Raw genomic sequence first — 18,635 nt, forward strand, 5'->3', positions numbered from 1 at the left:
CGATGCAATGATAAAACCAATATATTCAGATTTATTCAAACCACTCATACTTACACTGTACATTTCATAGGAAAGGAATCACTAAAAGTTTCATTTGGTCCCAGGGACGGACGTCACATGATGCACGTCCCGTCTTGCAGGTGTTTCACAGACTCCATCTGCTGCGTCATGGCCAGAACTTCGTGAAATCCGGTGCTGAGTCCGGACATGTGCTGAAAGTACGCCTCCTTCTCCACCTGCACCGACAGGTTATTCACTCCGGCGTCTTTCAAAATGGCCGTCACCTGTGAACGAGGGGAAATAAGCAGAGGAATCAGAACCTGTCCTCTCGGTTCTAATGTTGAGGTAACGTGCAGAAAAAGGTTTATTGTGAGACGGTGAAAAGTAAGAACAGACCTGCTGCACGATTCTCTGCTCGACCACGTCGGCCATGATCTGGAGGTGGATGGTTCCTGCGACCACGCTGGCCGAGTGTCTCCAGAAATGAGCGTCTCTGTACGACAGAACTCCTTCGATCTTCTCCAGCTGGAAAATCACAGGGAAATAAAGATCAGGACATTTTAATATCAATAAGAGCCCGTGGCATAAAACAATACGTTTCTACTAAGCTTCATTTTTAACATCTTTTGTATTCGTATGTTATATTATCAGTATATGTTTGGGATACTGTGTCAATGCTACAAAAATATATAGATTTTTAATTATAGAAGACAATTCTTGTTAAACCCCTGACAGCTAGATGGCAGTATTCTTTAGGATATATTTGTGGTAAACCTTCAAAAGACACTCCACTGATTTCAGAATCATCATCACTTCACACTGAATGTGACAAGGCTCAGTGCAGGAACATTGTTCTCACTGTGTGTGACCTCTGACCTTCTCCAGCGCAATGTTCAGCTCCTTCTCGTTCTCCTGGGGAGATCGTAGAAGAAGAACCTCGCAGGCGTCCTTGATCAGAGGGATGACGCTGAGGAAGATGAGCGTGGCGATGAAGAGCGAGCAGATGGGGTCGGCGATCAACCAGCCGAACTGGCGGATGAGGATGGTGGAGATGATCACACCAACGCTGCCCAGAGTGTCGGCGAGGACGTGAAGGTAAACACCTGGAGTCAAATAAAAAAGAAAACCTCTATCAGAACTCTGGCAACGCTTCCTTTCTATTGGGTTTGTTTCTGTGTAACACACACACCTCTCATGTTGGCGTTCATGCCCCCGCCTCCGCCTCCACCCCCTGAACCGTGGGAGTGCCCGTGGCTGCCGTGTCCACTGCTCCCTCCGTGGGAGTGGCCGTGATTTCCGTGGGAGTGGCCGTGATTTCCGTGGGAGTGGCCGTGACCTCCATGGCTGTGCTCGCTGTGGGAGTGGCCATGGTGCGAGTTGCCGTGGTCATTCGATGAGCAGCTTTTGCCGCCGTGGCTGTGGGCGTGGCTGAACGCACAGATCCCCACCAGGTTGACCAGTAGCCCCCCGACTGACACCGGCTACAGGACACAGGAGAACCAGAACACAAATTCGTTGAACTTGGTCTTTGGACAAAGTGAGGAACAAAGTGTACATTCGGTCACAAGCCGTTTTCCTCACCGTCAGCATGTCTGTGTTGATATTGGGAGGATCCAGCAAGCGACTGACTGACTCCATGAACACAAAGAAAGCGATGACCATCAGGAACAGGCCGTTGATGAATCCAGAAAGTATTTCAACACGACCATACCTGCAGGACATTTAAAAAAAAAAGCAGCAGCATCTTAAATACTTTAAATGATTCCAACATCTCCGATCGAATCTGTTTCACATGTTCTCAATGGACTTTTACCCGTAAGAGAAAATCCTGGTGGCTTTCCAGCGAGTCATGAGGGCAGCAAACAGACCCAGGACCAGAGCGGAGCAGTCGAACAGCATGTGGAAGCCGTCAGAGATCAGCCCCAGACTGTTGGTCCAAACCCCATAAAACAGCTCCACAAAGGTGAAGGCCTGAAACGCACAGAGCAATAATACTTAGAAATAACATCAGAGCAAAAACGAGTCTGATCCAAACTTTCCAAATCCAATTCCAAGTGTGAAAAGAGAGATCTAAACATTTCTCTACTCAACGGGGTTCAGTTGTGAGTCTCTGTGACGCTGCACGTACCAGGTTGAGACAGAGGAAGTAGAAGATTTGCCTGGAGTCGTATTCCTCCAGGATCTGTTTCAGCGAGTCTTTGATGAACCGCGGGAGGGACTGGGACGTGTGCTGCAGGGCGTCACCCATGAAGCTGTACAGAGGGGTCCCTTCAGGCGAGTAGCCCACCAGAGTGCCCTTCTGACCTTTCTTTGAAGGAGACGAGAGGATGCTGGTCGCTGTGGAGAGACATGATGGCGAAGGAGAGACAGTGAGAAGAGATCAAGGCTGATGTCTGCAGCTATAGAACACAGGAGATGTCGATTCCCTTCTACTTACCAATGATGAAGAAGATGGCGCTGACCAACACTCCACCGGAGAGCACGTGCTCCGTGCTGACCTGCTGCGGCGGTTTGCTCATGGAGCGCAGCTGGTCCGTCAGCGGGTGGGTCCAGAAGTTGGCGAGCAGCAGGGCGCTGAGGAAGAGGGCGATGGTGCCGTAGCGAGCACATCTGGGCGTCTCCATCTTGGCGCTGCAGACGGCCTCGACGTAGAACTCCAGGGTCATCACAGAGAAGATGATCATCCCGAAAGGAAGGATGAGGGACGACCAGGAATCTACTTTACTCTGGAGTTGAGACAGAGTGAAAACACAGGAGAAAATCAATCACAATTTAAAAAGGGGATGAAGAACATTGTGATTTTGTCACAGTTTTTGTCTTTGCACTTACTTCTGTGGTCACTGAGAGCACGATGACCCAGGGCAGCAGAACCACGGCAGAAACCAGGTTGTCGAGGGCGTAGAGGCGTTTTGCTCCACCTAATTCCACTGATAACTTCCTGGAGAATGTGTGAAATCCCACCTTCAGACACAGGGAGGCCACCAGCAGCACAACTCCTCCCTGACAGGATGAACAGACACAATTAACACAAAATAAAACTAATGTAGGATGTAGTAAAATGTGTGGAGGGAGCCTCTCTTACTTTGTGATCTGCAACCCCTAAAAACGCGATGGCGGTGTAGAGGAAATGAGTGAGAGCGCTGTCGTGATGTCCCTCAGCTTTAAGAAAACCAGTCAAGGCAAACTCAACACAATCAGTGACGTATGATAATGCACAACACAATCCGAGCAGGTCGACAAACAGTGAAAACAGATGTTGATGTTTCCGAGGCGCAAAGGATACGGTGCTCGGCCATTTTTGCCATGAGATCATCATTGTCAAAGAGGAAGAGGCAGATGACTGCGATGATGAAGAGGGCAGCACCTCTGGTCTGTGCAGAGTAAAGGACATGACTATAAGGTAAGAAGATAAACCTGAGAAGGACGAACATTCAGGGATCATAGTGTGTGTCCTCCTACCTTAGAGGGTCCCCCCCCAGAGCTGGTGAACAGAACGCCCAGAAGAGCGATGACCACCACGTCACTATGCTCAAAAAGCAACAGCGTCCTGTGGAAGCCAGGATTTAATTATTATCACTGTCAAACACTCACACACAGTCAACACACAGACAGTTAAATGAACTGACTGTGCTCACATCCACAGAGTAGATGTCTTAGACAAGTTTCTGTTATAAAGAAAACTATTCACCTGAGAGGTCCACAGAGGGTCAGACCGAAGAATCCCAGGAGAGAGACGACACAGCTGAAAACAGCATGTTTCAGTAACTTTATCCACTAGAAAGAGAAACAGAGGAATTAACACAAAGAGTCAGTGTCAACATTTATGTCCTGGTTGTGTTGCATGATGGAGAAGTGGTGGATAGAAGTTGAAATCCAACACACCTGTCTTTTGGAGATGACTTTACCAGAGGAGAAAGGCTTTTGAAAGAAAAGCAGAATAACAGCGCTCCTGTAAAAGAGAAAACTCTCTGTCAGCATCTTGCTATAATTTTAAAACAATACAGAGAAATACAACAGAACAAGTACGAGTTCAAAAAGATCCTTGAAATTAATAGTCACCTATAATACACTCAGGAATACTCACCCTAGTTTCAATATGAAGATGAACTGGACGATGTGAACAACTTTAAGGATATCGTACGACTCAAAGATCCCAAGAGCCTTGAGGACCTTACAGACGACCAGTAGAACAATGTACCTGGTTAACCTGAGGAGGAAACCACATAGAAGAGGATGAACTATCTACATGATGGTAAATACACTTATCTGAAGTAATTCTTTACAGTGTTGTGGAACAGCAGTGATCAGTGCAAGATGAAGAACATGCAAAACATAAATGATGGTGTGTGTGTGTGTGTTCAAAGATAAGTTAAATAAGATAAAGTAATCCTTTATTGGTTCCACAATGGAGGGAATTTGCATGAAGAAATAAGCAATACTAGGTAACATGCAATACTCAAGTTTAATAAATAATATACTGAGATGTTAAGAATACTCAAGTGTAGGAATACTCAAAAGTAAGAATACTTAGGTGAAAGTATAATCAGGTGTTAGAATACTCAGGTGTAATAATACTTGGGTGAAAGAATACTAGGGTGTAAGAATACTTCGGTGAAGAGAACTAGGGTGTAAGAATACTCAGGTGTAATAATACTTAGGTGAAAGAATACTAGGGTGTAAGAATACTCAGGTATAAGAATACTTAGGTGTAAGAGTATTCAGGTGTATGAACACTTCGATGAAGAGAACTAGGGTGTAAGAATACTCAGGTGTAAGAATACTTAGGTGAAAGAATACTAGGGTGTAAGAATACTCAGGTGTAATAATACTTAGGTGAAAGAATACTAGGGTGTAAGAATACTCAGGTATAAGAATACTTAGGTGTAAGAGTATCCAGGTGTATGAAAACTTATGTGAAGAGAACTAGGGTGTAAGAATACTTCGGTGAAGAGTACTCAGTTGTAAGAGTACTTGGCTCACCATTCATCTGACCTGTCTTGACTTCCCCTCACATATTCTATGGTAAACACTCACACTACCATGATGAGGTTAGACTGAGACCCACCTGGAGTTGGGCACCTCGACCACCCCCAGCTTCCCTCCTGAGAGCACGTTGCTGCTGTATTTATCCTCCATGTTCGAGCCTCCAGCCTCGACCTGTAGCTCCTGTCTCTGTTAGCTGATCATGTCCGCGGCCTGGAAGCTGAAGAGAACCCGGTTACAGCCGGAGAACACACTCGAGCTCCTCCAGGCTCTCCCGCATCCTCCCGTTCGAACCGAGTCTGTTTAAACGACGTGTAAACACACGGGCAGCAGCGGCTAGCCGGTTAGCCTGCTAGCTAAACCCTCTGGGAAGCTAGTGTGGCTTTTAATCCAGAGTTTCTCACCACGTCACGTCCGCTGGGAGAACGTCAGATAAACAGGAGCGTAAAATCGATAAATGCTTTTATATAAAAGTCTGATATGACGATAATAAGCGACGAAGAGCGGAAAGTAGAAAGAAAACAAGAAACTCAACAGCACTTCCGGACACGTCACGTTAGTGCGTCGCTCATGCGCAGTAGAGGCTCTGGGCAGAACCGGAAGTTGATGGTTTATTTATTTATCTGAACAGAAAACTTGAAAACATCAAGACATTGAAGTCATAACAGATAAAAAGGCACATTATGTAAGAATTAAATGATATATAAAATATTAATAGTAATATAATATAACATTATAATTACAGTAATAGCATATAATAACCCTCAAATGCATTAAAAGAAAAGTAACAAGCCTGTTTCAGATTACAGTTTTTTGTGTTAATGTTGGGAGTAAAGTAAGAGATTGTCAAAAAAACAAATATTCACTTAAAGTACAGATACTTGAAAAATCTACTTAAGAACTGTGACTAGTATTTTTTACTGCGTTACTTCCCACTCTTGTTTTCTGCTCTTTGCGATTTAATTCATTCAACATTTTAAAACCTGTCACCACAATTTAAACCTTAAAGAAAAGAAAATGTTTTATTGAGATTATAAATGTGTTTTATCGTCAGAAAGAGAACACACAACAGTTATATTTATATATGTTTATTATGATCAGCTCAAAAAGACAAATTTATCAATGTTATTTATTCATCTTAGGACATTTCTGTCGCCTCCTGAGGACACGGTTGATCTCCAGAGCAGATCCAGGTCAGTGAGCTCCACACAGTCCCAGCAGAACCTTCTGATAATGTCCACTTGTGTCCTTCTGTAAAACAGACAAAGTGTGGTGAGCTGAAACAAACTGAAAATTACGTTTCTTTACTGTAATTTTATATTCCTACCAGTATATGCTCCTGAATGCTGACGTTGAACATGGCCTTGTATTCCTCCACGATCTTCTTCAGGTCGATCTCGGAGCGACTGACCAGCACCCGGATCAGCGTGTCCTCACATGTGCCGTGGCCCTGAGACGACAGAGCAGAACCTCCACATGTAAACACGCTTACTACACATGTATGTTGGTCATGACATGTGATGAGGGGACAGCAGTGGGGTTCATACTCACGTCCATGGCCTTGTGGAGCCTCTCAGCGAAGAACGCAGGTTTGTTCCAGGCTATTTTCACTGCACGACAGAGACACAAATATGAAAACATGCAGCGATCAGACACACACGACACAGTGGACCAGCGGGAGGTCTCTGCTCGAGTCCTCTAGCGACACTCGATGCCGTCATTCTTACCGATGTCCACGAGACAGTCCTCGATGTCTCCTTTCAGCTCCAAGAACAAGGCCTTGGGGAGCGTGAGGTCGCTGACGGAGGCGTACTCCTCGAACGCTAACGGGTAAACACACAAACAACATGGATTTAGGTGTAAATGCTGCAGATGTGAGACAGAAACCAGATGTGTCTCCAAATCAGTGTTTCCAAAACAGTCTTCAGCTGATTTGAAAGGATCTTTAGACGTCTCAAATACAAAAGACGACCAACAACAGATTTATGATTTAAGGTGGTTGTTGTTGAAGTTGTTGTGTGAGTATGAATGAATAAATATGTTTTAAATATCGATACAAATCTAAATGTAATGCATTTCCTCATTCAGGTTGAAATATTATTTACATTTTCCTTTTAATAAGCAAACCACAGACTCACAGGAGGAATTCAAAAAAGTTGAATGTCTCTCAGTAGACATGCGCTCTAAATTCTTCTTACGCTGCTGGGTGTGTTCCACCTGAGACATGAGGGAGTGTGGTTCCACCAGTTTGTCCAGATGTGTGTGTGTGTGTGTGTGTTTGTATTCTCTTTCAAATGACTGTTTTAAATGTCTCAGCCTCTGAGGCGTGAACCAGCTGAAGCGTTCACAGGTTTCTAACACTCACTCTTGGAGAGCTGCGGCCCGCTCCTCGAGGTCAGGATGTCGATGAAGGTGGTCACGTTGGTTCCTTTGGTGTTTTCACCGGCCTCAAACAGAGTCTGCAGAGAGAAACAGTCACAGTCAAACTGCTGGTACTTTCCTTCATCACCACAAACACACACACTTCAGTCAATTTATTTAAAGCCGCTTCCACATTTGCATGATTTCATTTTAAAATTGAAATGATCTCTATCCAGTCGAGGGCTTCAGCTCTGTACTAGAAACAATCTCCTGAAAAGACATATGACCATTAAGATTCACTGGTCATGCATGAGCCGGTGTTAACAGGAACCCAACGGCCTGCACTGCACTTGGTTGTTGAGTCGCAGAAAATATAACAAACGAGGAAAATAAGCAAACACGGGTTTCAAAACCTGTGTTTGTAGGAACCAATGTCAGTAGGAACCAATGAGCTACAGACAGAACAGACACGTCAGTGAGCATTGTTGTTTTTTGTCTTCTCAGGGGATTTGTTGACCACAGAAACCAAAGAATCACATCGCTCAGTGGATTCTCCTGACTTCACCTTTGCGTCCTCTTGAGCCTGCTTCCTGTTGATTTCATTGCTCTCGTCTTTGTTTGCCTTCAACATGGCCAGAAGAGCCTTGGTGAAGTCGCCACTGGTCTCCTTCTGGATGACCGCCTCCAGCTCCTGACCGTACTCTGAGGGAACAGCAGCGTTTCAGCACAAACAACAACACACTCTGCAGGAAAATAATGACACAACTACAGCGGCTGTTTGCAGCAATAACAAGCAGATGATGACAGAGCAGCACAGTCTGGGAATTCAGTCTTATTGCACTGCCCCCACTGGAGACACTGACGTCTGAGTGTCAGCAACACGTTGGATAACATGTGAAAACCTTTCAGGACCACCTGCAGTGAAACAAAGATCAAACCTTGTTTATAAACCCTCTTGAGTTCTCGAATCTCCTCGTTCGACCTCGTCGCCAGAACCTCGACCAGGACGTCCTCGTTTGTCCCTAAGCCCTGAGGGAAGACAGAAGGAGGAGAGGAGATTTAAAAAAGGATTTTGAGGGAGAACATTGTTGTTACAGGACCTTAAGTTTCACACAAGATTTCAAAAATATTGTGTAATGACAGTAATAAATAAATTGTAAATAGTGTTGAAATATGCAGATCAAACATGCTAAAAAGAAAAGAAGAATCATATCCTAAAACAATTGAGACAGTTATAAGAGACTGCTGAAAGACTGGGGACAGAAAAACAAAAACCAAATCAGAGAACAAATCGCTTCTTGATGACAGAAAATTTTAAAGACATCTAGGAATATTCTGGTGTCCCCTGATCTTTACCTTTGTGGCCTTCCTGATCAGGTGGGCGTCGAACTGAGCCGGCGTCATGATTAGAGCCAGAGAGACGTCCTCCAGATGTGAGCGGAGAGCCGACTTCAGATCTTTCTCCAGCTTCTGCAAAGCGACAGATGAAAACACGAGGGGGACGACTTATCAGTAAAATGTGAAAGTGTTTATCTCCAAGAACTTTTAAATTATAAATTCAGTCCTTAGCGAACAAACTCATGTTGTAGCAGAGTATATTTAACTGTTAACTGTTATTTATTCATTTATAAGAGGTAGGCTTTTTCTCATATCCTTCAAAAACATTACAGTTTTTACATTTAAATAAAATGAAATTGTGAAAGAATAATGGAGCTTGTGAAAGTGAGAAAATAAGAATTGCAACTGCAGCTTTAATTCTATCGCAGTGGACTTGTTGCAAATCTGTAAATGCAAATCCCCTGACAGTTGTCGTTTGTTTCTTGTGTCTCAGTAAAATGAATTGAACGTCTCACTTTCCCAGTGGACGCTTCATACACGGCCTTGATCTTCTGCCTCTGCTCGTTGCTTCTTCTCACCAGGACGGCGATGATCACGTCCTCGTCCACTCCTGCAACGGACACGTGTATTTGTACAGTTCATTATCTCACACAGAGGACATTCAGTTTGATTTACAGGAAAGTACAGAGCAGAACTTTAAAAACACGATATTTAAAAGCCACCAAACAGGTTATGTATAATTAAAACACAGGATGAAATGAAGACACAGGACTATAGATCAGTTTTTTTTATTTAAACAGCCACACACCCACCTTTACTCTTAATGGCGCTGTTGAGAACTGAGGCGTCGCTGCTGGCGTTGAAGTTCGGATAGGGGGTGACGGTCCCATAATACATAGGCTTGGGTTTACCCTTCACCTAAAACCACAGGAAGACACGGAGCAGAGCAACATTCAGCTGCAAACCTTCAGGAATTCAGAAACTGTCAATAAAGTTCATTTCAGCTTCATCACAAGTCACAGACAGGGACAAGAAAGATGGAGGAGAAGGGAGGAGGAGGAGGAGGTGTCAGCCAATCAAAACTATTCAATCTATAAGAAATCCAAACACTCAAGCACTGAGGAGAATCATTAGAAAATTAAATGGATCTAAAACCAGAATGACACAGAGTTTAGAGATTAGCATCGGGCATGTCCTTGTCCTCCAGGTGATATGTACTCACTGTGACGGTGTCATTGTCAGGGTCTCTTTTACCGATGATATCTTTGAAGAACTTCTTGAAGACCGACATCTTGACTCAACTGGAAGGGTTTTAAAAAAGACCTCACCCTGCTGCTGGAGACCTGTCCTCACGGATCACAGCTCAACTCGGTCTCTGCAGCGTCTCCGCCCAATTCTGGGCAGACGATTCTCAGGCAGGTTTATTTTGCACCTGCGGACGAGAAGCAGCCAATCGCCTGCCTCCTCTCAGAGGCAACATTCCTGCAGGTTGACGGTCGGAGGCTTGGACACAACTGACTGGTTGGGTGACATGTGATTCACCCTGTAGCCAAACAACCTGTTATTCTCTCAGAAACACAGCAAAACTTGTCGGATGAGATAAAGGGCGACTGTGGCTTGTGATTTGAAAAGCTGTGGTGAAGTAAACTCACAGAAATTCAGATTTGACATGACACATTGTTGGTTTTTGCACAATTACATGACTGAGCCTGATGCTCCTCATTCTTCTCTTGGGCTTTTTAAGTTTTAAACACTTTACTGTTGAATTTAGCTTTTTATGGGTCGAACACGTCTGATAAATATCAAAATGAGGTGCATTTGAAGACGAGTGGGTTTAAGAGAGGAAGTAAAGAGGTTTTTTGCAAACAAACCAACACACACAGACACGGGTGGAAAGATTTAAAACTTTACTGCAAAGACAGAATCTTAAATCACAATGTCAACACGAGAGAAAAGTTAAAAAACTGTGTTTGCATACAAAACAGGAACAAACCGAGAGGCCGGTGAGATAATGAGGCCAAATCATCACAAGAGAACAGGATGAAAATATGATGAGTTTGAACATTGACTTTTGGTTTCGTGAGCGTGGACATTAACAAACATAAACAAAGCTAAATGAGACAAACTGTGTCTCTACCGTCCATCAAACAGACATGTTGGGGGGGTCGTCCTCCAACACGTTTTCCTGAAACTCGAAACAGAAACAGTTTTTGGGGTGACTACATTCTGCAGAGGCCGTGGGTTTCCCCAGCTTGTTATCTCGGGGGGGCCCCTCTGCCGCGACCCCGGCCCGGACCTGGACCCGGCCCCGGCCCTGCTCCTCTGGGCCCCGGAGGCCGACTCACCGGCCTCTGGGCGTTGGGGTTGGGCGATGCCAGAGTCACGTCTTTCTGCAGGTTGACTCCTCTACCGGGCTTCGTCCTGGTCGGCCTTGCTTCCAGCTCCGGGGGTTTTTCTGTTGAGACGCAGAACAACATGTGAGGGTTCTGAGCACGGAGGGAACCAGCTCGGAGTCATTTCAGATTCACAGGCACTCTGTGTCTCAGGTTTCTGACCAGGCTCTGGTGGAGGAGCCAGGGCGGCCAGGGAGCCGCTGGGCAGCAGGTCCTCCAGGTCTTTCATGACCTGATTGGTGCTGTCGGTGTTGTTCCTCCGGTTCTTCTCCTCGTCCCGAGCCTGGACGGAGAAAGGAGAGAGAGAGGGAGGGAGACGAGGAGAAGAGGAAGACAAACATGTTAAATATATACACAGAGATGGTGATGTTCTATATCGTTGTTGTTTTCAACAAAACCAACAAGCCAGGCCTGAGTGATTGTGACTATTTTCATGGAGAGATTGACACAGAGCTCATATATGATGTCGTTTATCGATTTGATTCCATAGACTCTGGACACTGAAACACAAAATCTACTCTCCATGTGTCAACAGTGTGTTTACCATCTGCATCTTCTTCTTCAGCTCCATGTTGGAGTTCATGTAGGCCTCAGACACGGAGTTCAGGTAGTAGATGGCCAGTCTGTGCAGGAGAGATGAGACGGTTCATGACAGCTCCCAAAAGAGAAACTATCAAGATCTAAGTCCTGCCTCCTCCATGTTGGCAGATGGGACATGGACTTATTTTCATTTGAAGTAGTTTTGAATACGTGTTGTCCATCTTTATTTACAGTCTATGTTGTGTGTGTGTGCATTTTATGGTTTGTGTCTCCTCCACACTCACACCATGAGTAGCACAGCCGGGATGATGAGGCCCGGGTTGGCTGCGTAGCTGAAGAGCGTCCCCAGGAAGGCGGGCAGGTCCAGGTCGATGGTCTCCATGATCACATCGAACATCTTCGGCTTCCCGCTGAAGGGGCCGCAGTCGAACGAGGGCGGCAGGGTCATGATGGTGTAGACCACCGGCAGCAGACTGAGGAAGAGGATGAGGAGCAGCAGGCCCATGTAGAAGTTGTTGGACTTGGAGGCCTTGAAGACTCTCTCGTGGGGCACGTTGGTCGCCATCACGGCCCAGCACTGGTAGTACATGGAGCTGAGGAGGCGGAGCACGTTGATGCCGACCAGCCCGGGAGCGTAGAACGCCCCCATCCTGAAAGCAGGGACTCAAGTCTGTTGATACTCAAACTTTACTTTTGCTTGAACACTGTAAAAAGTGTGTGTAAAACTGCAAATCTAATGATTAGTTAAAGGAGAATTTGTCAGTTTTTTCTTTCCTCTTGTCTGTCATGTAGGTTTTAAAAATATTCATAACACACATAACAAGTTGAAGGTGGAATGATGTGACACAACTTCATGTTACATTTAATTGGTGATACTCAGTCTTATTCCAAATGCTGTTCATAATGCAGAGCGGCTCCGAGGCAACCGGAGTCCTTCACTGGATATCATCTATTCTCTCAGTGATACCAGATACAGACAGCAACACACACCCATACCTGTTGACTCACACTGACACACACACACACACACACACACACACACACACACACTATACCCCCTGATCACACTGGTGAGCTTGTTGGTTATATAAAGTAAAGTTTGTACCAGATCATCCCTTGGTTGAAAACTAATCCGAGAACATTTCCACTGATGTCGAACTCTCCATACGACGGCTGAAAGAGAGACAGTGAATTAAATAAAACTTTACGAACAACAAAGATAAGGTTTTGCATTTATATATTATTATCATTATTATAACAGTTAAATAACTTGTCCCTATAGGAGGCATTGGTTTAGTGATATTATCCTTAAATGAAAACTGTACTATATTAAAAACAAGTGGAAATGGGAAGAGAAAACAAAAGATAAGATATTTTGTCTGTTGGAAAACTTCACAGAGCCGTCGGCTTTAATTTAAGAAACTCACAAATCCCGCCTCCAGGTCCCAGCACCAGCAGTAGTTCAGGAAGCGGACGATGACGGCTCTGGCGAAGTCTCCGATCAGAATGGTCAGGTAGGTCACCTGGATGTCCGACACCGTCAGCTTCACAAACTCCTGGAAACCACCGACAGCAGAGAGATGAGTTTGCCTTTAATAATAAGTCTGTCACTAACTGTAACGGGAATTTCTGTTTTTACATTCGGCAATTCAACTGGTTCTTTCTGTTTTATCTTCAAGACTTTTTATTTTCATTACAATGCCGACGGCAGTTTCCCAGCAGGGTCCTCGGATGACGTCGCCCGGGTCCATGGGCGGAGGAGTGATGCTGGAGTCGTTGATCAGACGGGTCATGTTGGCGTAGTATTCCTTCATGGCCCAGAGGGAGGCGTTCCTTATGGAGTCCTCTTGTGCCAGCTGCAGAGGCACAAGAAGCCAAACGGGTCATTTGGAAGGGAATATTAAAAGTTAACTTAGATATTGGGAATCATCCGTGGGAGGATCTCCTGAGAACATCCAGGGCAAATTTAAGCAATCTGGCGAATCCAGTGTTTACGTTTCATATCATGCTTCAACTCAACCAAACAGCCGATGACCACGTTAATCAACCGAGGACCGGTCCGATCAACACACCATCGACTGCCCGTGGAGCTTCACGATGATTTGATCTCACACGGTGGAATCACACCTTGTTGTTGACCTCGTCGAACAGGGCGAACAGGAAGGTGTAGAGGTTTCCCAGGAAGAGGGCGAAGATGCGTCCCAGCTGCCACTTGAGGGCGATTCGAGGGTGGTAGTCCTCCAGCTCAGCGATGGTCTCAAACAGAGGAGGACACACCAGACCCAGCAGAGACATGATGAGCTCCAACTGCACCAAGACAGGAACACACTCAGGTTATGAGAACACGATGTAGCAGCAGATAATAACTATAAGTTCATTCTCAGTCATCATCGGTAGTTCCCCTGTCACCGTCATTACCTCGTTCTTCTCGTACCAGCTGAGGTCGGTCCTGTTTGCGAACTCCTGAGACCTCTTCACCACGAAGTAGATGAGGTAGCCGCTGCCGCCGAGGCTGCAGAGGATCATGAAGTTCGCCATGACCCTGAGGAACCTCCGCAGGTGAATGTTCTCGTCCTTCTGGTTCTCCTGCTCGTCCACTATCGACTCCTGTTCACAATCAGCAGGGAAATTCAAATCTGTCACTGCACGGAACTTCTGAAAATAAAGTTCCTGTGTATTGTTGCATATGTTTGTGTGTAGTTAAACTGGTTGCGGGGGTTACCTTGAAGCTGGTGGTGATGGAGGCGTACTTGTTGTCGGCGGTCTCTGCGTTGCCGATGAGGTAATCCCAGCTGGTGAACATCTTCCAGGCAAATGTGAACTCTCCTTCCTCCCCGTCGCCCCCCCCCACGTCAGCGTTCTTCGCCATTCTGGAAAATAAATATACATAACGTCCACATATGGACACGTGGACGGACTGAGATCCAAACACACATTCACAGTTTATATATCTTTAAGTTATTTTAATCCGGTGCATTCAAGAAACTATATGAAATTAAATCAAATAAAAAATACAAGCAATTAAAATGATGACAACTTCTACAACATTATTAATAACACAGCTCAGGGACAGGTGAAGGAGGCGGTTTGAGTTTAGGTTCAGTTTCTTTTGAGGACTCACGTGCGGATCACGACCATCAGGCTGTAGCCGAAGCTGCCGATCCCGACCATGAGGTAGGACAGAGGCAGCCGGAACTTCAACAAGCCGATGGTCCTCTGGTCGTTGTAGAATCCGTAGAACAGGACCGAGTATTTGCAGTAGCCCTGAGAAGAGAAGGGATTGTGTTTGTTTCTCATCGGGGTCGGTTTGTGTAACGTGGATTCACTGCCATGTTAGTGAGGAGGCTTTTAGAAAAGGGTTTAAATCTCACAACACTGGTTGGAAGGCAGAAAGCTTCTGTTGCACAGATGTTTGGAATATGAAAGGATTCCATATTCGTTTTAATTGCTAAACGGGGGGGGGGGGGGGGGTGCATCTTCGTCATCTCATTTATCAAACCCACATTGAAGTCCATGAGGACAGAGTAGTCCTGAGCGGTCGGCTGCTCTGCTTTGGGAACAGTCTTCCTGGGAATCGAACCATAGGGAAGTCCCATCAGAACCTGCAAGGGAAAATATATAAATATGTCAAGTTATTAGTCTCATATTTCAACTTCTTCTCTTTGCAATCCTGTTTATGCATTTCGTTTACATTGTATTTTTTATATTTATTTACATTTATGATGCTCTTGTTTCTATATTTCCTTATATTCATATTGAACCTTTACTTCTTTATTACTTTTTTATCAAAGATTTGAAGGCAGTTTTTAGAAGCTCATCACTTCACCTCGGGGATGACCACCAGGCCGAAGGTGAAGCCGAACAGGACGAGGTTCATGCCGTACATCCAGCGCAGGAAGATGAAGTAAGACGCCACCGAGGACCCGAAGTGACCTGAGGACATTGAGAGGACAGTTTTGGACTCAGCGTGCGTCCCCAAGCTGTCACTGTCCCTCTGGTTAACAAGCTGCTGCTCTTACTTTCCACGTCCTTGATCTTCCTCTCCCAGGGGATACAGGCCGTCCGGAAATTCTCAAAATCCCTTTGGAACTTGATCCATTTCTGAGATTTAAAAGACGAGACAGAAGTTAAATTTGAACAAACGAAGACAGAAACAGACGCAAGAGAAAAGCTTGTTCTTCACCTTCGTCATCATCACTTTGTAGGCGTACCACTTCCTCCCTTTTCCTTTCCCCAGAGCGCCTTCAAACTTATCCACAAACTGTTGAGCCTCCCTGTGAAGAGACAAACTCTCAATTCTTTTACTTCTCCACTCACGGTCAGATGCAGAGGTCGACTGATAAGAGACAAATCAGTATTTGTGTTCATGTTTTTACACTTTTACAGATTAAATAATGCAGAAAATATATGCATCTATGTTTAAATGTTATTTATTAAATAAATTTCTATATATTTAGTTGTGTTTTACCTTTTATTCAATTTTATTTCAAATTAAGATATCTTATATTTGGCCTGATATATATTTTTTACTCTCTAGTATCGGCATCGAACCTTAAACGTTCACATCGCTCAGGCTCTGACCAGAAGTCTGACTTGGAGGTTTCCCACGTGAAGCTCAGAGAAGAAGCTGCGTCACATCTTCCTCATGTAAAATTCAGAGCAGGAGATTACCTGAGGTGCGTGAGGCGCCGCTTCATCCTCCACGGCTTGTTCCTGATGGTGGTGATCAGTTTCTTTTTCTCCTCCACCTCCTCCATCAGTCGGCCCATCTCGCCCTCTGACATGGACTCCTCCTCCTCGTCGGAGTCGGAGTTGGAGGAGGATGAACTGGAGGAGGAGAGATGGAGGGTGGATGGAGGGAGAAGGTTAGCAGGAGGAGGTTTCTGAGTTAAGATGCTTCTCTGGGAGGATTCATATGTTAAATGATTATTGGTAATAATACATTGTTGATTAAACTGAACTGACTGAAACTGAAATCTTCCAACACTTTAATCTCCTACCTGTCGTCCTTTTTCTTCTTCTTCTTCTTCTTGTCCTTGTCGTCCTCCTTGTCTTTCCCTTTGTCCTTTCCCTTGTCCTTCCCTTTGGCGTCCCCCTTCTTACCCTTACTCTCCTCCTCCTTCCCTCCTTTCTTCCCTCCTCCCTTCTTTCCCTTCTTTCCTTTCCCATCATCACTATCCTCCTCATCGCTGTCCTGAGCTTTGCCTCCTCTTTTCTTATTGGCTGCTCCTCCTCGTTTCCTCTTGGGAGCTTCGTCCTCGCTCTCGTCTTCATCATCGGCGGCCTTGCCGCCACGTTTCTTGGCGGGCTTCTTCCTGTTGGCACCTCTGCGGCCCTGGGGAGCTTCATCTTCCTCCTCGTCTTCTTCGTCCTCGCTGGCAGGTTTTTTGCCTCGGCCTCTTCCCTTTGCACCTCCTCTTCCGGCCGCCGGCCTTCTGTTCCCTCTCCTCTGGGGGGCGCCGTCTGCTTCGACACAGAATCAAACACACAGAGCACTACATTGTAATCCGATGACATAAGTCAGGATTGTAAAAAATGATTTCACGATTGATCCACTCACCGTCACTGTCACTCAAATCTGCCTCCACCTCGATCCCGACTGCAGGACCACGAACAAAACAAGGAAATCAAACACTGAACAGAATCTCAACGTTTCCATTGTTTCTGTCTCAATTAACTAATTCGACAGAGATGATAACATTTACATTCTCGGTGGAGGTAATAATGTGTATCGTAAAATGTCAATTTTTCCAACACACAAATTCATAGAATTAAATTATAACACAAAATAAAACAAACTTTCGATGTTGAACTCACCGTCGTCCATTTGAACCACCTCACTTTTTCTAGGCATGATGTCAAGAGGATGATAAAAGATCCTGTGTCCTGTGCAGTGTTGGATCCGTCTACCTCTGGTTCTCCTCTGGTTCTCCTCTGGCTCTCCTCTGGCTCTCCTCTGGCTCTCCTCTGGTTCTCCTCTGGCTCTCCTCTGGTTCTCCTCTGGCTCTCCTCTGGCTCTCCTCTGGCTCTCCTCTGGCTCTCCTCTGGTTCTCCTCTGGTTCTCCTCTGGTTCTCCTCTGGCTCTCCTCTGGTTCTCCTCTGGTTCTCCTCTGGCTCTCCTCTGGTTCTCCTCTGGTTCTCCTCTGGTTCTCCTCTGGCTCTCCTCTGGCTCTCCTCTGGCTCTCCTCTGGCTCTCCTCTGGCTCTCCTCTGGCTCGGCCGCCCGCCAGCGTCCAACTCAGGTATCTGACGGAGCCGTCACGATGACGACAGCTGCTGCATGTGACCCACTCTCTACTGGGGCTGTTTGCAAGCTGCACTAAGTTACATCGTGGAGAGCAGAGGGGATTCCACGGAGGATGGTCGAGCAGAGAGTCGTGTGGAATCCTGCAGGAGAGGGGAGATCTTAATATGACCCTGATGATCTGGAGCTCACCAGAGGTTCATGTCAGGGTCCAGCTGACTCTCCAGTGAGACTCTGCTTTGTTTTTCCTAAATGAGCAAAGAACCACTTTACCTCCAACGCTGAAACACTCTCACTGGTGTGGTCATTGGAGACGACACACACACACACACACTCACACACTCACACATGCAGGAGAAGACCAGACGGCCTTAAGATTTAATGAAGGTTCAGGTTTCTGTATGCAGGCCTCATTAGGCGAGCAGTAAATACCCTGTCACGATCTAGAGGCTGCAGAATTTAATGGGATCTTTTATGTTCTGTTGGTTTTGGAGGTGAACGGTAGAATTATTGCAGGAAGGTGAGTCAGCAGCCTGAAGCCCAGACTGACACCTGCTCCCTGTGTGTGTTTGTGTGTGTTTGTGTGTGTGTGTGTGTGTGTGTGTGTGTGTGCAGAACTGGACACTGTGCAGAGAAGCTCCTCATTAAATAATGAGAGTACAGCTCATTTTTCAATGATTCTATTACACACCTGTCGGTTCAGGTGAGATGTGGATCACACCCCCCCTCTTTTAATTTTGTGTAAGGAGTGGTTGCTGTGGGGGGGGGGGGGGTGGA

The 18,635-nt window shown here is 45.6% G+C and overlaps 3 protein-coding genes across 3 annotated transcripts; all 3 read right to left on the reverse strand.

The window, feature by feature from the left end:
* Positions 1 to 11: 11 nt before the first annotated feature.
* slc30a5 (solute carrier family 30 member 5) lies at positions 12 to 5,549 on the reverse strand. Its single transcript, XM_062412662.1, has 16 exons — positions 5,066 to 5,549; positions 4,085 to 4,207; positions 3,883 to 3,949; positions 3,689 to 3,774; positions 3,460 to 3,547; positions 3,284 to 3,371; positions 3,083 to 3,159; positions 2,830 to 3,000; positions 2,438 to 2,726; positions 2,129 to 2,337; positions 1,814 to 1,971; positions 1,582 to 1,711; positions 1,190 to 1,481; positions 877 to 1,103; positions 397 to 525; positions 12 to 284 (listed from the first exon to the last, which is right to left on the reverse strand). The coding sequence occupies exons 1-16, from the start codon at positions 5,134 to 5,136 to the stop codon at positions 114 to 116; spliced, it is 2,376 nt and encodes a 791-aa protein (XP_062268646.1). The 5' UTR covers positions 5,137 to 5,549; the 3' UTR covers positions 12 to 113.
* Positions 5,550 to 6,055: 506 nt separating this feature from the next.
* Positions 6,056 to 10,063, reverse strand: LOC133974647 (annexin A1-like). The gene is made up of 11 exons (XM_062412290.1): positions 9,905 to 10,063; positions 9,495 to 9,600; positions 9,198 to 9,292; positions 8,701 to 8,814; positions 8,283 to 8,373; positions 7,910 to 8,046; positions 7,349 to 7,442; positions 6,711 to 6,806; positions 6,535 to 6,593; positions 6,311 to 6,433; positions 6,056 to 6,234 (listed from the first exon to the last, which is right to left on the reverse strand). Exons 1-11 carry the CDS (start codon positions 9,971 to 9,973, stop codon positions 6,178 to 6,180), a joined length of 1,041 nt encoding a protein of 346 aa, XP_062268274.1. The 5' UTR covers positions 9,974 to 10,063; the 3' UTR covers positions 6,056 to 6,177.
* Positions 10,064 to 10,677: 614 nt separating this feature from the next.
* On the reverse strand, positions 10,678 to 17,469 carry tmc2a (transmembrane channel-like 2a). Its single transcript, XM_062413157.1, has 19 exons — positions 17,433 to 17,469; positions 17,172 to 17,214; positions 16,631 to 17,050; positions 16,287 to 16,442; positions 15,799 to 15,889; positions 15,635 to 15,716; positions 15,442 to 15,548; positions 15,119 to 15,217; positions 14,737 to 14,879; positions 14,338 to 14,485; positions 14,034 to 14,222; positions 13,743 to 13,922; positions 13,313 to 13,471; positions 13,043 to 13,171; positions 12,721 to 12,788; positions 11,900 to 12,265; positions 11,620 to 11,698; positions 11,217 to 11,358; positions 10,678 to 11,137 (listed from the first exon to the last, which is right to left on the reverse strand). Exons 1-19 carry the CDS (start codon positions 17,467 to 17,469, stop codon positions 10,938 to 10,940), a joined length of 2,838 nt encoding a protein of 945 aa, XP_062269141.1. The 3' UTR covers positions 10,678 to 10,937.
* Between the last annotated feature and the right edge of the window lie 1,166 nt (positions 17,470 to 18,635).

This window comes from Platichthys flesus, chromosome 19 (genome assembly GCF_949316205.1).
Source record: "Platichthys flesus chromosome 19, fPlaFle2.1, whole genome shotgun sequence".
Classification (NCBI taxonomy): Eukaryota; Metazoa; Chordata; class Actinopteri; order Pleuronectiformes; family Pleuronectidae; genus Platichthys; species Platichthys flesus.

Bases quoted from the DNA above. Each gene is read 5' to 3' on its own strand.
- slc30a5 (XM_062412662.1), bottom strand. From the start codon at position 5,136: ATGGAGGATAAATACAGCAGCAACGTGCTCTCAGGAGGGAAGCTGGGG. The intron at 3,160-3,283 runs GTATCCTTTGCG...GTTTTCTTAAAG, and splicing joins GGCAAAAATGGCCGAGCACC to CTGAGGGACATCACGACAGC. The intron at 1,482-1,581 runs GTGAGGAAAACG...TGTGTCCTGTAG, and splicing joins TCAACACAGACATGCTGACG to CCGGTGTCAGTCGGGGGGCT.
- LOC133974647 (XM_062412290.1), bottom strand. From the start codon at position 9,973: ATGTCGGTCTTCAAGAAGTTCTTCAAAGATATCATCGGTAAAAGAGAC. The intron at 8,047-8,282 runs GTTTGATCTTTG...CTGTTCCCTCAG, and splicing joins CAAGAGGGTTTATAAACAAG to AGTACGGTCAGGAGCTGGAG. The intron at 7,443-7,909 runs GTGAAGTCAGGA...TTCTCTCTGCAG, and splicing joins AGGCTCAAGAGGACGCAAAG to ACTCTGTTTGAGGCCGGTGA.
- tmc2a (XM_062413157.1), bottom strand. From the start codon at position 17,469: ATGCCTAGAAAAAGTGAGGTGGTTCAAATGGACGACG. The intron at 17,051-17,171 runs GTGGATCAATCG...GAGAGGGAACAG, and splicing joins TTGAGTGACAGTGACGGTGA to AAGGCCGGCGGCCGGAAGAG. The intron at 13,472-13,742 runs GTGTGATTCCAC...GTGCCTCTGCAG, and splicing joins TCGACGAGGTCAACAACAAG to CTGGCACAAGAGGACTCCAT.